The sequence below is a fragment of the Ambystoma mexicanum genome, chromosome 9 (assembly GCF_040938575.1).
Source record: "Ambystoma mexicanum isolate Mex_15411 chromosome 9, UKY_AmexF1_1, whole genome shotgun sequence".
Lineage (NCBI taxonomy): Eukaryota > Metazoa > Chordata > Amphibia > Caudata > Ambystomatidae > Ambystoma > Ambystoma mexicanum.
The window spans coordinates 670084394-670097848 of NC_090931.1; the positions used below are offsets into that span (position 1 = coordinate 670084394).

Genomic DNA, 13455 nt, shown 5'->3' on the forward strand with positions numbered 1-13455 from the left:
ACTTCACACTTGCCTCTATTATTGAGCTGTTTGTTGCAGAGCACATAGGCATCTACATTACAACAAATAAAATTTAGCCAGCTGATACAGCGAGGAGGTGGTGTCTCGCGCTCAGTGAGGAGCAGACATTGGCAAGTCGTATGGAACATTTTTGACATACAGGATTGGCCTAAACACACATCGCATTTACAAATTAGGCACATGCAAATAATTAAACGATAATGTTGGCCACGTATGCTGCCTATTGGTCAATCCACATTCTACTGTTCATAGGAACAGTAGACCATTACCCATCAAAAGCACCAACTTGTACATGTGGGTCTCTTATTTTGCCCATCCAGATCAGTAGAGGGTTTGCAGATTACACCATTGGCCAAGGTGGCTCCTCCTTTTCACTGAAAACTGACAAATTGTCAAAGCATCACCCACTCATGTCTGCCAGATCTAAAACCAGAGTTTGGTTATAATAGAAAAACGTTCCTCTTTCTACAGTAATTAGGTAGTAACATGTATCTGGCTTAGAATCTTTTTACACAGCACTAAGATGCCTTTGCAAAGTGCACATGGCTCTTTATAAAAACTGTTATCCTACAACCAGCAGACCATACCATTAGGATATAGAAAATTTCTAGCAAATTATATGAATGGTGGGTACAAAAACCAATCTTGCATGTACAAAAATGCTAATTGGGACTTGTGTGATTGGGAAACGTTGGGCATTCGTAACTGTTTTGCACCTGCCAATCTTCTGCTAGCACCCCAATTTCACCTTACTTGGGTACAGAAAGCTTGCTGTACCTGCTCCCACCAGTGCTGCTCCTCGAAGTGTTGAAGCGATTGGGCTATTGATCACCATATCATCCAACCCATAGTTACCACTGCCACAACTGGCGGCACACTACACAGCCCATCTCGCAAAATCCCAACTACCAAGACCACTTATGATATTCACTATGGAAGACCTCACTGCAGGGATCGATATTACAAATCAATAAGTAGCTAAATGCAGCTGCTGGTTATCTAGCGTGAACTAGTAACCAGGAGCTAACCATGGGCAACAAGGAGCTACTACAAAGTGTTGTGCAAATCTACTGTCCACATAAGATACAAATGAATCACTTTGTCCATTATTTATGACCACTTATTTAAATGTTGTATAAATGTGTCCTTATGTTTGTGGGTGCAAAGAGTTGTCACGTAAGTGTTCAGCATCTGCTGGCCTGGTAGATGATGATGGGGGGGGGGGAGGGGTCAAGCTAACCTGGCCCAGGCTCTTCTAGGTTACAAGCGGGAGCTAAATGGTAGATGTTGATCTATGCGTAGCAACTGGTTCTAGGTGCCATCTATGAAGTGGAATCTGGAATAGTTGGATATAATTCCACTGGTGATTCTAGCTGCAGAATAGAGGTATTTAGGATTCTGACTTTCATTTTAAGTTTGCTGCTTCTCTTTTCTAAGTTTACTTCATGGGTGGGTTTAGGTTCCTTCCCAAGTAATTGTAAGCTAGTTCCATAGCTTTTCACAAACACACTGTATTCTGCTTTGTGAAGTTTCTTGCATGTAGGCTTGTATTGACTTGCATATCATTTTCATTACAGTGAGGTAAAAACGTATGATCCTTCTGGCGATTCCACACTTCCATCTGTTCCAAGGAAACGCAAGTTTGAGGAGGTTGAAGATGATGAAGAGGAAAAGATTGTAGTTAAAGAGAAAAAGGCAAAGAAAGAAAAAATCGTTGAAGTTGCAGGTATGCTTCACTTGGTTACTGGGGGAAAAATGGAGTAGGGATGCTAGCTTTGTCAAATTGATTAAATAAAGTAGACCTTTCCAATCTAGTTTTGCTCCAAGGGTCAGTGTGTAGCAGTGGATTAGAACATGTCCATTGGGCAGAAACTGTCTTTTCTGCGGTTTAGTGAGGGCAATGGCTTGCCCCAGTTCACTGTAGCTGAATACAAAGATGTTCGGTTACTAGTGCTTTTACTGTACCATGCATTTCAAAAACCTGAGTCTTGCAGTTAACTTGAAACATAATTCTGCATAAAGGCAGCTATTGGAAAAATCTTGCATACTGGGGCTTAACAGTTTTTCAATTGTTAGTTTTACAGTTGTGTACAGTTATTGGGGTAGTATGATCCATGTTTGTCTAAGTGTAATTTTTTTATTACAGTGAAATTAGATTTTTTAGGTGTATGCTTGAAGGGATATAGATTTCTGGTAGTGAATCTGCTTAGATGTACATGCTTTACATATGCCGCTATCTCGTGATTGGCTTGTAGTATTAAATCTAGTTTTTAATTAAGAAAATTGGGCTATGAAAGGTATTTCTGTCACACTAAACTTATCTTACGTGTACAAGGGCACATGATCCTTCATGCGGTCATACTTTGTATATTCTACTTTTTGTTTATTTCTGCCATCAGTTGGCTGCACCTTTGAGAAGCTGGATATGGATAAAATAGTCTACACTAGAGCAGTGTGTGGGGCAATTAACAGAATAACAGCTTTGAAGCCTTCTGCTTTCCGGCATCCAACATTGCCACACAGGCGTACAAGACTGGAGCTCGTGCTCTCCAGCATGGGGTCTGGCATGGATTCACATGCTCATGAATATTCCCCATAGTCAGGCTGGGAATCCTCAGTAAAGAGAATAATCAGTTTCGCTTCTGAACTGTACCAATCACTGGCCTCTGGGTCACACTGCCCCAGCAAATGACTGCCTTCTACCTAAGCCCCTCCTCTGACAGCCAGCTTCATATTTTTACTGCACGTTCAAGTGTGGAGTCCTTGTGCTATAGCTCTCAAGCTTTTCCTGCGTTTTGTGATTTTTATTTATTTTTTTCTCAGATTTTCTCGGTTAATCAAGCCTCAAGCTCTGCCGATTGACCTTCCGACTAACGGGCACCCGTTTTTTGGATTCTTCAGCGCCCCTCAAGGGCAGATCTTTTCGTTGCGTTTCGTCTTGGAGGATTCCAGAAGCTTCTTTGAGCCCTACACTGCGTGGCATGGCGGAGAAGGACCCTGCGCCTCTCGAAACCTGCAACCTATAGGTCTCTTCGGACGATGGACATTACCTGTGCCTCTACTGCCTCATTTGGACCAGACGCATGTGAAGGAAGACTGCATCGCTTGTCGGGATATGTTGCTGTGCATGCAGGCTGACTGACGCAAGCTCATCAGAGTGGCTGCAGGCCAAGGCCCCTGCTCTGGGTGATTCCTGGCAGCATGCCCCCCCTGCCCAGAAGAAAGCTGAGCGGTCTTAGACTTGAGGGCACCCCTCCCGCTAGGGCCCAACATAAGGACAAGGACAGCCAAGTCCACGGCCTCCGGCTCCTCTGCGGCCAGGGCGAGTTCAGCATCTCCAGCAGCTTCGACCACGAGCCAACGCTCAAGATCTGCAAAGAGGAAGTTGGACCATCCGGGTAAGCTTTTGGAGAAGACCCAGCCTGACGGAGAAGGGCAAGGCGGAGCGTGACTCCGACCCTAAGGTGAAGGCCGCGGACTCTGCCAGGACCACGAAGGCCCAGGTGCATCAGACAAAGGTTGGGGCCGCTGGGGCGGATTCGCAGGGCACAGCCCCAAAGGTGAGTATCCCTGCCTGCCATGAGGGCAAGTCCTTCCAGCCCATCGAAAGGACTCTGGATAAGATGCCCATCATTTCGCTGAAACTGTCTCCCTTGGTCGCAGAGGGGGCACAGTAGTCCTCCAGGGCAGACCTTTCCTCGGAGGACGAGCTCACAGCCTCTGTCCTCAAGGATGGGAGATGGCATTGAGCAGGCCCCACGGGAGGGATCCTGACTAGGGCAACAAGGGGACCGGAGCAGCAGGCCGGTGACGACGGAACGGACCACCCTAAGCCGCAAACACCCCGGTTCTCTTCACCTCCACCCCAGCAGCCTCCTGGGGATATCTTGGTGGACATTCTGACAGCTCTGCATACCCTGTGTTCGGAAATCCGGACAAGGCCTTCGGAGGAACCACCCCCCCAGAGGAGAGTTCATCCCCCTCCGCCTTTTCACCCCTCGCTTCTGCCACTTTGAGCCCTGCCGAGGGACAACGCAGAGCCATACACGGCGACGGCTGTCTCCGCCAGCCAGATCATCCCCACCCAACGAGATTGGCTTATTCCGTGCCATGATCTCAGGGCCTCAGCTGTTCCGGAGGAGAAGAGGATTTTCTTTACCAGTGCCAGTAGACTAAGAGGAAGACTGTGCTGTCCAATCCCATATTGCATGACCTTTGGGACGAGGGGTTGTCCCTCATGAAGAACCCTTCATCGGGTCCGGCAAAGAAGGATCGCTACAAATACAGAATGCCGGACTCTGCGCCCCAGTGCTTACAGTCCCAGCCGTCTCCATACTCTGGTTTAAGTGGCCTTGAGCTCCCACTGGACCTCCGCCGTCTGAACAAGTACATCAAGTCCCAAAGTTTTGGATGGTGACTCTTCAGCACGTGCTAGGACAGCTGGAAGAGGGAGATTTTTGATAGTCTCTTTACTTGGAAGATGTCTATTTTCACATTCCCAAGTACCTACACTTCGTGGTTCAAGGACACTACCAGTTCAAGGCCCTTTCCTGCTGTTTTAGGTGGCGTTTGGATTGAGTTTACAATATTTCCTTGACCTCAGGTTAAGATAGCTGCCATTCTCCCAGTCCAAGATGGTGAACTTCCTTTTCAGCAACAATTGGCTACAGACTATTGTGATGCAGTTTAAAACCTCTGGAGAGGTTCTAAACTGCCTTTCATTCCAGATCTGTCCAGGTGTGGTCACAGTGCTCAAGAACTCCATATAAAGCAAAAGTAACCAATGAAAGAGAATTCATACCTCCAGAAACAACCATCAGAAAGCCAGTTATTATTATTCTTAAGTTTACCAAAAGAAATCAAAATCCAATCATGTATATTCTGTCCTGTTCTAAAAATTGATGTACAACGTTGAGAAGTAAATTGAGGAAAAGCAAAGACTGAATTTCCTTCAACCTGTGTAGTTTATTTTCAAGCAAAAGTATTTGTTGCAGCTGAGTTGGAGTTGCGTCGTTTTCTATGAATCAGCTGAGGAGAGTTGACCGCGGATTCGGAGTGTAGCGTTAAGTGAGGATTGCTTTCTCTTTCGCTACGTGTTCCTGTGGGAGATGGTCAGATTGAGGTGACGTGAGTGCGCGACTTCTTAACACAAGTGAAATAAATATTCCGAATTTAAAATAAAAGCTCACAAGGGCAGTCGGAAATTCATTTAATGTGTTCACTTTTTGAAGCGCATAGACACAGCAATGAAGTATGGCTAAATGGAGGAAAACAAGTCTGTTACCAGTAAAAAGCCAGGCTTTCTGGAGTAGAGTGATTGCTCTACTCCCCACCCATGCCACACTGTTTTGTTGGTGTCTGGCTTCCTTTGCTTCCCTGCGGACATCTGCAGACAAATCTTGGAGCCGCCTCTGTAGGAGCCGCTCTTTGCCTTGGGGTCCTTAGCAGCAGGGTCTTCCCTGGGAGGGTGAATTAGGTGCAGCGATCAGCCAATGGCGGGTGGAGGGCGCATGGAAGAGAAACAATTAAACAGCACGCGTGCATGCCGGGGGCTAGGCCCCCCTCCAGCATCCACAGGGCGATTGGCCAATGGGATCCAAGGGGAGGCGGGATAATGGAGGGGGATGCTGCAGGGCAGCTCTAGAGCCCTTGAGGCTCCAGCTGGATAGTCCAGCGCCATGATTGTGCAGGTGGGTTCAGGGGACCACATCCATGCACTTACCTCGGTGCCAGGATTGTAGAATGGCACTACACGCACGTGTGCTGAGGGCTAGGCCCTCTCCAGCATCCACAGGGATCCAAGGGTAGGTGGGACAATGGAGGGGGGAAGCTGCAGGGCAGCTCCGGAGCCTGTGAGGCTCCAGCTGGATATTCCAGCGCCATGATGGGGACCGTCATAGGGACCGCATCCATGCGCTTACCTCAGTGCCAGGATGTAGAATGCATTCGGCACCACAAACTTTTGTTGTGGAAAACAGCTTTTCTTGTGGCCATCGCCTCAGCACGATGAGTGGGAGAGAGCCAGGCCCTCTTGTAAAGCACCTTATTTGACATTCCACGAGACAAGGGTAGTGCTGCGGACGCACCCCTCCTTCATGCCGAAGGTGCTGTCTGACTCATTAAACGAGCCCTTGGTGTTACCTGTATTCTTTCCGATGCCTTTGTCACAGGCTGAGACGACTTTGCACTCGCTGGATGTGGCTACAGCTCTGAAGTTCTATGTGGACAGCACAAAGAGTTTCCGGAAGACCTCGCAACTTTTTGTGAACTTAGCCCTGTGAACCATGGGAAGGCCCTCTCCAAGGCTTCCATTTCCAGGTGGCTCCAGCTGCATCACCCACCGACCGTTGCCTGGCCGTCCGAGCCCACTCAACCAGAGCGATAGCTGCAACTACGGCGTTCCTGCCTGGTGTGCCCCTGCTGGACATCTGCAGGGCTGCTACGTGGAGGTAGATGCACACCTTCACAAAGTTCTACTGCGTCGGCAGGGATTTCATGGAGGGGTGCAGAGTCGGCCAAGCAGTGCTGCACAACCTGTTCGCTTGAAGGTGAGCCTGGTGAGGATGTAAAATGCTTATGTCGAGCCTTTGCCACCTCCCGTGGTGCTATGTATTTATCCATGAGCATGTGAGTCCATGCTGGAGAAGTTACAAGTTACTTACCTTTAACTGTTCTCCAGCATCAGTCTGGGGGAGGGTTTGCATGCAAACCCTCCCGCCTATCCCTCTGAGGCTCTTCTCTTGGTCCTACTGCCACTTTACGTGCTACCAAATCTGAACATGGCTGCCAGAGGGGCTTAGGTAGAGGGAATGCATTGGCTGGGGGCATTATGACCCAGAGATCAGTGATTGGTTGTTAGGCAAAAGACAGTTCAGAAATGAAACAGATTTTTTCTTTACTGAGGATTCACAGCCTGAGGGAATATTCATGAGTATGTGAATACATGCCAGACCCATGCTGGAGAACAACACTTGCGGGTAAGTAACTTGTTCCTTCCCTGTATGGACAGCCTTGGGGACACGTCAGTTTCCCTATGACAAATGTGCAAAAGCCTCACTGCACTGCAAAAAGAGCAGGCCAGATTAAAAAAATTAAGCAAAGTTTGGGAGTCCATATAAATGTAGGGAAAGGTGCTGTAAAAAGAAATCCTTCCAACACTCTTGATCATCTCCTTGTTTATGCACACCGTCTCTTCCTTGGAATGCCAGAACACCTCACACAAAAAAGCTATAACTCATCCAAAATACTGCAGCAAGATTACTTCTGAGATTAAATAGAGACCACATGACACCAGCCCTAAGTCTACACTGGCTACCAGTAAAACGTGTTAAATTCAAAGCACCTCCTCATAGCTCATAAATCAGTACATTGACAAGGAGCTCGATTTTTCCAAACCAAAATCACCAATTACCAACCAGGAAGAGACCAGGTCAAGCAAAGACCTCCAAATGGAAACCAGACACTATGAGAAAATGCCATTCTGCGGAACTGCCGTCTCTCTGATAGCAAAACTATGGAACTCGATAACTATGGAACTTGAAATCAATTGAAGACCACATTCAGGAAGCTACTAAACCTTGCTATTAAACCTGATGAGATCAGCATTGATGTGAGCATCTACAGACTATGCACATGGGACAAAAGCAAATGTGGGACCATACAGAATGAAGCTCAGACAATAAAACTACTCCACCTCGTAGATAACCAGAAGCCAACTAACCGCCCCCTTTCTCTTGTCCACATCCCCACAACACTCGTACTACACACGCCCAAAGCTAGTGCAACAACCCACCAAAAACATGCCAAACACACACTGCGCTCTAATCCTACCACAAACCCAATACCTGCAGACAACAAACAACTCGGACACTGGATGCCCCCTTCTGGACACAAGCGCAGTGCACATAACAAAGCACCTAGAAAGCTTACAGGCAGAGACGCCCATTTCTCATAGTGCTGCATGTATCACAGAGGAGCACAGCCTCTTATCTTATCCCTCTAAGTGGGCATCAGTGTGTAGAACAGAAGTGAATGGCAATGCATTTCATTGAAAAGCCAAATGACAGAATTGTAGTAATGTCTTGTTTTCTTAGTAAATGATGAATATTCAACATTTTGCTCTTTGCTGTTTAAAGGAACCCTCTGTGAACATTCAATAGAAATGTTAACATTGTGCAACCACCTGGTTTCCATAGTGATTGCTTTTGTTTTCAGCAGAAATACCAGTTGAAGAGCCTGTGAAAAAGAAAAAAAAGAAAATAAAGGTTGAGGTTGTGGAGCCTACAGAGGAAGAGCCTTCTACAAGCACCGCTGTGGAGGTTAGTTTTACACTGACCCTTCTGACGTGTTAATTTTGTAATTGAGTCATGTGTTTACCTGTTTGACATGAATGGTTCTAGTTTTTGAAGGCTGCCCTAAACCAGCTTTATTTCTTGAATATTTTCTGATTTAATTTGTTTTCATGTTTCCTTGGGTGTCGCTAGATTCATCAGTGCTGGGAACTTTATTTGTACCTAGAAAGTACATTTTTCCGTGGGTCGGTTATGCACATAACATCAAGTAGAATTTTATTTAGCCCTCAAAGCTGTTTGCATTTTAAATGCTACCGTGGGGTCATGTTTTTGAGCTTAGACCCTTTGTTGTACCCCTGCATATGAAGGTGATTGGTGCAGCTGTCCTTTGCTTGCCTGGAGTGAGCTCCTACCAGTGCTTTGATGGCAAACTGCAGTGGGAAGCTACTATTGACTTATGTGGTCGGCCGTTGCAATGTGTTTTGACCTTTGACAGTGTTTGTTAAGAATTGATGTAGTAACACTGAAGAATTGATGTAGTAATGCGAGACTACACAACTTATCTGCTTGGTATTAGGTAAACCACCTTTTGGTATAGGTCTGTACTACACAAGTTGGTAGTGTGACTAAGCAGCCTGGCCTATCTCAAGAGAGGTACATGTGAGCTGTAGCAATGAAATTCACAAATACAGGTAGCCAAGTAACTTAGTTGTAAATAGTTATTTAACATCAGTTTTTAAATAAGAGTTTAAAAAGGGTCAAATATGTAACAATCAGACTTTAAAGGACTTCATTCATAAGGACAGTAATGGCATGTATATATCACTAGTTATACTTTGCAGCTTCTGAGGTTGCGGAAAGTTTAGAGGAAGGGGAAAAAGGTTAAACAGGTTCTCCAGGGCATGCAAATCCACTTGTATCTACCAACCAGCCTTTCCCAGCAAGAAGTCTAAAAACAAGTCACCGCCTATGAGGGAAAGAAATATCAGTCAATGGACTAGAGTCTGCAGGGAGCCAGTACAGCTCAAGCTAATTGGAGGAAAGTCTATGAAGCTGAGGCACTTCTTGGTTAATAAGTCTTGCACAAAGTTAAAGAGCTTTGTAGAAATCACTTGTAGGGTCACAAGCTGTTACCCTTGTGGAAAGGAGAATTTGAATCGACTCCAACCAAGTAGCCACCACAAGTCTCAATTGAGAAGATTGCAGCTGAAGACACTGTGTACCCCAAGTCTAAACAGTACCTCTTGTTGGAAGAAGTGGTCCAGTTGGAGTATGTCCTGTTGCAGTGATGCAGATCCTGGCTCCTGAGCCTCAGTCGTGGGGGCACAAGGGAGGACGCCTGCCGTAGTAATTTTTGAGGTAGTCTGCCGCTACGGCTCTTTTTGTATCGGTGGCACTTTGCAGTTTCAGTGCGCTGTAAACTGCACTGCAGATCTTGAATACCGGTTCGGCTTCTTTCACTCCTTGGGTCCTGAACTCTGGTGAGGGAACTAGAGCTCTGGTTGTGCTTCTGGAAGGTCCTGTGGAGACTCCTGGAGCTTCTGGCCGGATTGCAGACTGTGAACTAACTATGGATTTCTCGACCCCTGGCACTCTGTTCTTCCGACAGCAAAGAGTTTGTCTCAGGGATAGTTGGGCCCACTAACCGAAGGGAAGAAGTCGTCCCTTCCGGAGCTTCTCTTGTCGATCAGAAGTTCAGCACAGCAGCAGGGCTTCACCAGGCAATTCAAAGGTCCAGGAAGATGCAGCAAGCGTCATTCAGTTTCTTCGGGTGTTTCTCCCAGTGGTCGACTGTCTTCAGTCCCAAAACCCTCAACTTTTAAGCAGGTTTCTTCCATTCATGCAGTCTAGGCTGTCAAACAGTAGGGTGCTGTCCTGAAAGGACAGCCAGCCAATCGGGACTGGTTGCATTCATGCACTCCTAGAGACAAAGGACTCTTGGCATGCAGAGTAAAGCCGAAGAAAGGCCTCAAACAGAAAATGGTGAAAAAAACCAGGGCATTTTGACAAAATGGTCACCCATGGGTGCTATACTGCAGCTGAGGATTCAAGGTGTGGTAGAAAAGCACAATGCTGGGATAATTAAACCACTGCCTCCAGACATTTAAAGTAGTAAGGGTATCATAAAAATGTTACATGGCAATGTAGTATATGGGCTACTAGGTAGGACTCATAAAGAGAGAAGGTAAGTCAATTTCACTTTTGTATGAACTACTGTTCAAGACTAGTAAAGGGTTTTAAACCTTGAGAAATCTAAAGGATTTCTGGGACACTGCAATGGAGTTGCTGTCACCATACGAAAAGTAATTACTATGGAGTTTCAGACTCCAATAAACAGTGGAAACCTATAATCCACATCGGGTCAAAACACGAGTGAGAAAAAGTCTCACTCCAGGGTTAAAATTAAAGTCCGAAGTCCAGCAAAAGAGCTATAGGTCCCTAAGGTTGAAGGGAACTGGGGAGAATTCACATTTCTGTGCTAACACAGTTGATCATATTTCTTTCAAGTGTTATGTTGCTGTATATTCACATTTTGTTTATTTCCCTTTCAATACTATTTTTTTTCTAGACGCCAAAGAAGAAGAAAAAGAAGAAAAAGATCAAAGTGGAGTCATCAGATGACTAGTGAAAAATCATGGACTCTTTGGACTGATTAATTGGTCTTATTTCCTGGACACTTTTTTTTAAAGCCATCCATTGCTTAATGGTTCCTGCAGAAAATACCGTCTGTGGAGAGCACCTGGAAAAAAAGGATTAAGACTTTGCACTTTGAAATCAAGATCCATCAAAAATGACTGCCTCGTTTTTCTATGTAAACTGCTACAGATACTTTTATGTTGGGCTGAGAATAGTTGCCAATGAGTTAATTGTATTTTTATTTCCTTTTGAAATGCTCATAAAAGGTAACATTTTAAACTTCAGTTTATTTATTTAGTCTAAGCCGTTGGGTTCGGTGTAGTATGCAAATCTGCGTACTGCTTTGCCTGCTCTAGTACTTAGCAAAAATGTATTAATCTAACCTTATAGAATTTGGATTCTTTTGAAAAAGATGTCAATTTTGACTTAGTGCCCTGGCTGCTGTTTAAGTGCAGCTTTTCTTGCTCCCACTTTGCCTGGGCTTTGTTTTCGGACCCATTTGCTGCCATCGTGCATCGCTTTCCCTCTCCCTGGTACCAGCCTCCTTTGCAGCACCGCCTCCCCACTCCCCCAGCCTGCCCATCGCCCTGTGATTGGTCCCTTGGACCTGCTCAGTTGACTAGAAGTGCCCTACTTAAGAAGCTACCATAGGGCAGCGTGCCCAGGCAGCCATTGGCTAGTGCCAAAGGCAGAGGGCAGCACCCATTCGGTTTGTCCATTTTCGTCTGGGACCCCTGACGCAGACAACCTAGAGCAACTGATGTGGTAAGAGTGGTGTGGACGGAGTACAGCGATTACTGTACTCTTGTAAAACCAAGTGCTTTTAATTGGACTGCCAATGTTGAATCTAGGTGGTATTCATTGCTCGGCTAAAACTGAATCTACTTGGTTTCTCACTTCTACCATAGTTGAATGTAACTGGTTCTCATTGCTTTGCCAAAGTTTCATTCTAGTTAGTCTCACTGCGCTCGGAGGCTTTGTATAAGCATTTGCATTGATGATTTCCTTCCCAGAGGCACGAAGAAGTAGGAATGTGTAAGAATTTGCTCCCCGATATATTTCTCTGCATGCAGTGCTTGGAGATTGGTAGGGCTTAGCTCATGTCTCGCACTACCATGCTGGCCCAGACGTGCCACGTCGCACACCGGTCCCCCTCACCTTTTGCTCCCCTCAACACCCGTGTCTGCAACCCACAATTCGCCAATAGGGCAGTTTGGGCAGCTCACTGGTGCACCACTCTCCAGAACCCAATCAGTATACACCAGCTCTGAGTTCTCACTACAACCCATCTTAACCTTCTTGAGTCGCCCTCTACTTCCCCTCCTGCCTCACTTTTCAACAAGAATGCTTGTGCGCCACCCTCCAGAACCCCGTCAATACAAACCAGCCTAAATCTTGCACCTTAACTCTGCCCCTCCGCCAAACACCTTTTCCCCCTTCCCATGGCACTGTTGCACCTTCCCTCTCCTTACACCTCTGCCCTAACCACACCTTGTACACTAAACTCCTGTTTCCCCTCCCTCAACTCAGCACGAACCACCCTTGCCAACACAGCCCCATCAATCAACCCTCCTACTCTTGCTCATTCCTCTCCCCATCTCTTCCCACTCCCTGTTCTTCTGAGATGTCACTGCCTGCTCCAACTCTATCCTAGCCCTTTTTAGAACCCTCCCTGCCAGATGAAAATCCATCTCACCTCCACCCTCTGAACATCCTTTTTCCTCCCATATCCTTGATTCCCCCCACCCACCCTTACCCCCGGCCACTCAAGAACCCCACCATACTCCAGAATTCTCTCAAGCGATCTTACTTATTCCTTAACGCCTGGTTTGCTGACTACTTCAATAACATTACGCACAGGGGTTTCCACCTGGCTACTCCCTGCTCGTACATAACCAGTCCATCCTCAACAAGCAACAACTTTCAGTAATATCCACTGAGAATCTTCCTTGCAGCACTGAATATGATCACTTCTCGCTAAATTCCACCTCAGCCTGTCCTATGACCAGAATTTCGCAGACTCCCTCTGACTCGCTCAACCACACTGATTCAGCACCCTTTTGTTTTGATGAACCTGCAAACCCTATGTCCGCTCCCTCAGGGACAATCTGCTAGCTCTCAGCCGAACACAGCTGTTATACAAACCTACTCGCATTGCAGGGCACACCCTTGATGCATTATTCTGCACGTCGGGCATAGTCTGTTCACTCCTGCCTCGCCCTCTCATCTGGACTGAGCACCTCCCTACTCTTCTTGCTTCGGCACAACTACCCTCTCATCCCACTTCGTCGGTCCCTGGAATCAAATGATCAACAACCCAGACCTGGCTGAATTCCCTACTACTTACACTTTCTGATCTCTTGCGATGGACACCCCTACATTGACCTTCGACCAGTGGCTCTCCAACAATCTGGACCCTCACACCGGCCCGTTGCCCCTTCCAACGATCAAGCCCACACCCCAAGATGTACACCCCTACCCTTAAGCATTGCCTAGAGTGTACTTG

At 46.5% G+C, this 13455-nt stretch overlaps 1 protein-coding gene across 2 annotated transcripts in view; it reads left to right on the forward strand.

The window, feature by feature from the left end:
• NOP58 (NOP58 ribonucleoprotein) overlaps window positions 1-11228 on the forward strand; it is a 79543-nt gene extending 68315 nt beyond the window's left edge. Inside the window, exons 13-15 of one of the 2 annotated variants that reach the window (XM_069615511.1) lie at window positions 1599-1747; window positions 8236-8339; window positions 10882-11228. In XM_069615511.1, coding sequence (XP_069471612.1) covers window positions 1599-1747; window positions 8236-8339; window positions 10882-10938 — 310 coding nt within the window. In that variant the 3' untranslated portion in view covers window positions 10939-11228. The remainder of the gene's footprint in view (window positions 1-1598; window positions 1748-8235; window positions 8340-10881) is intronic. The other variant, XM_069615512.1, reaches the window with a different exon arrangement.
• The last annotated feature ends 2227 nt before the right edge of the window (window positions 11229-13455 follow it).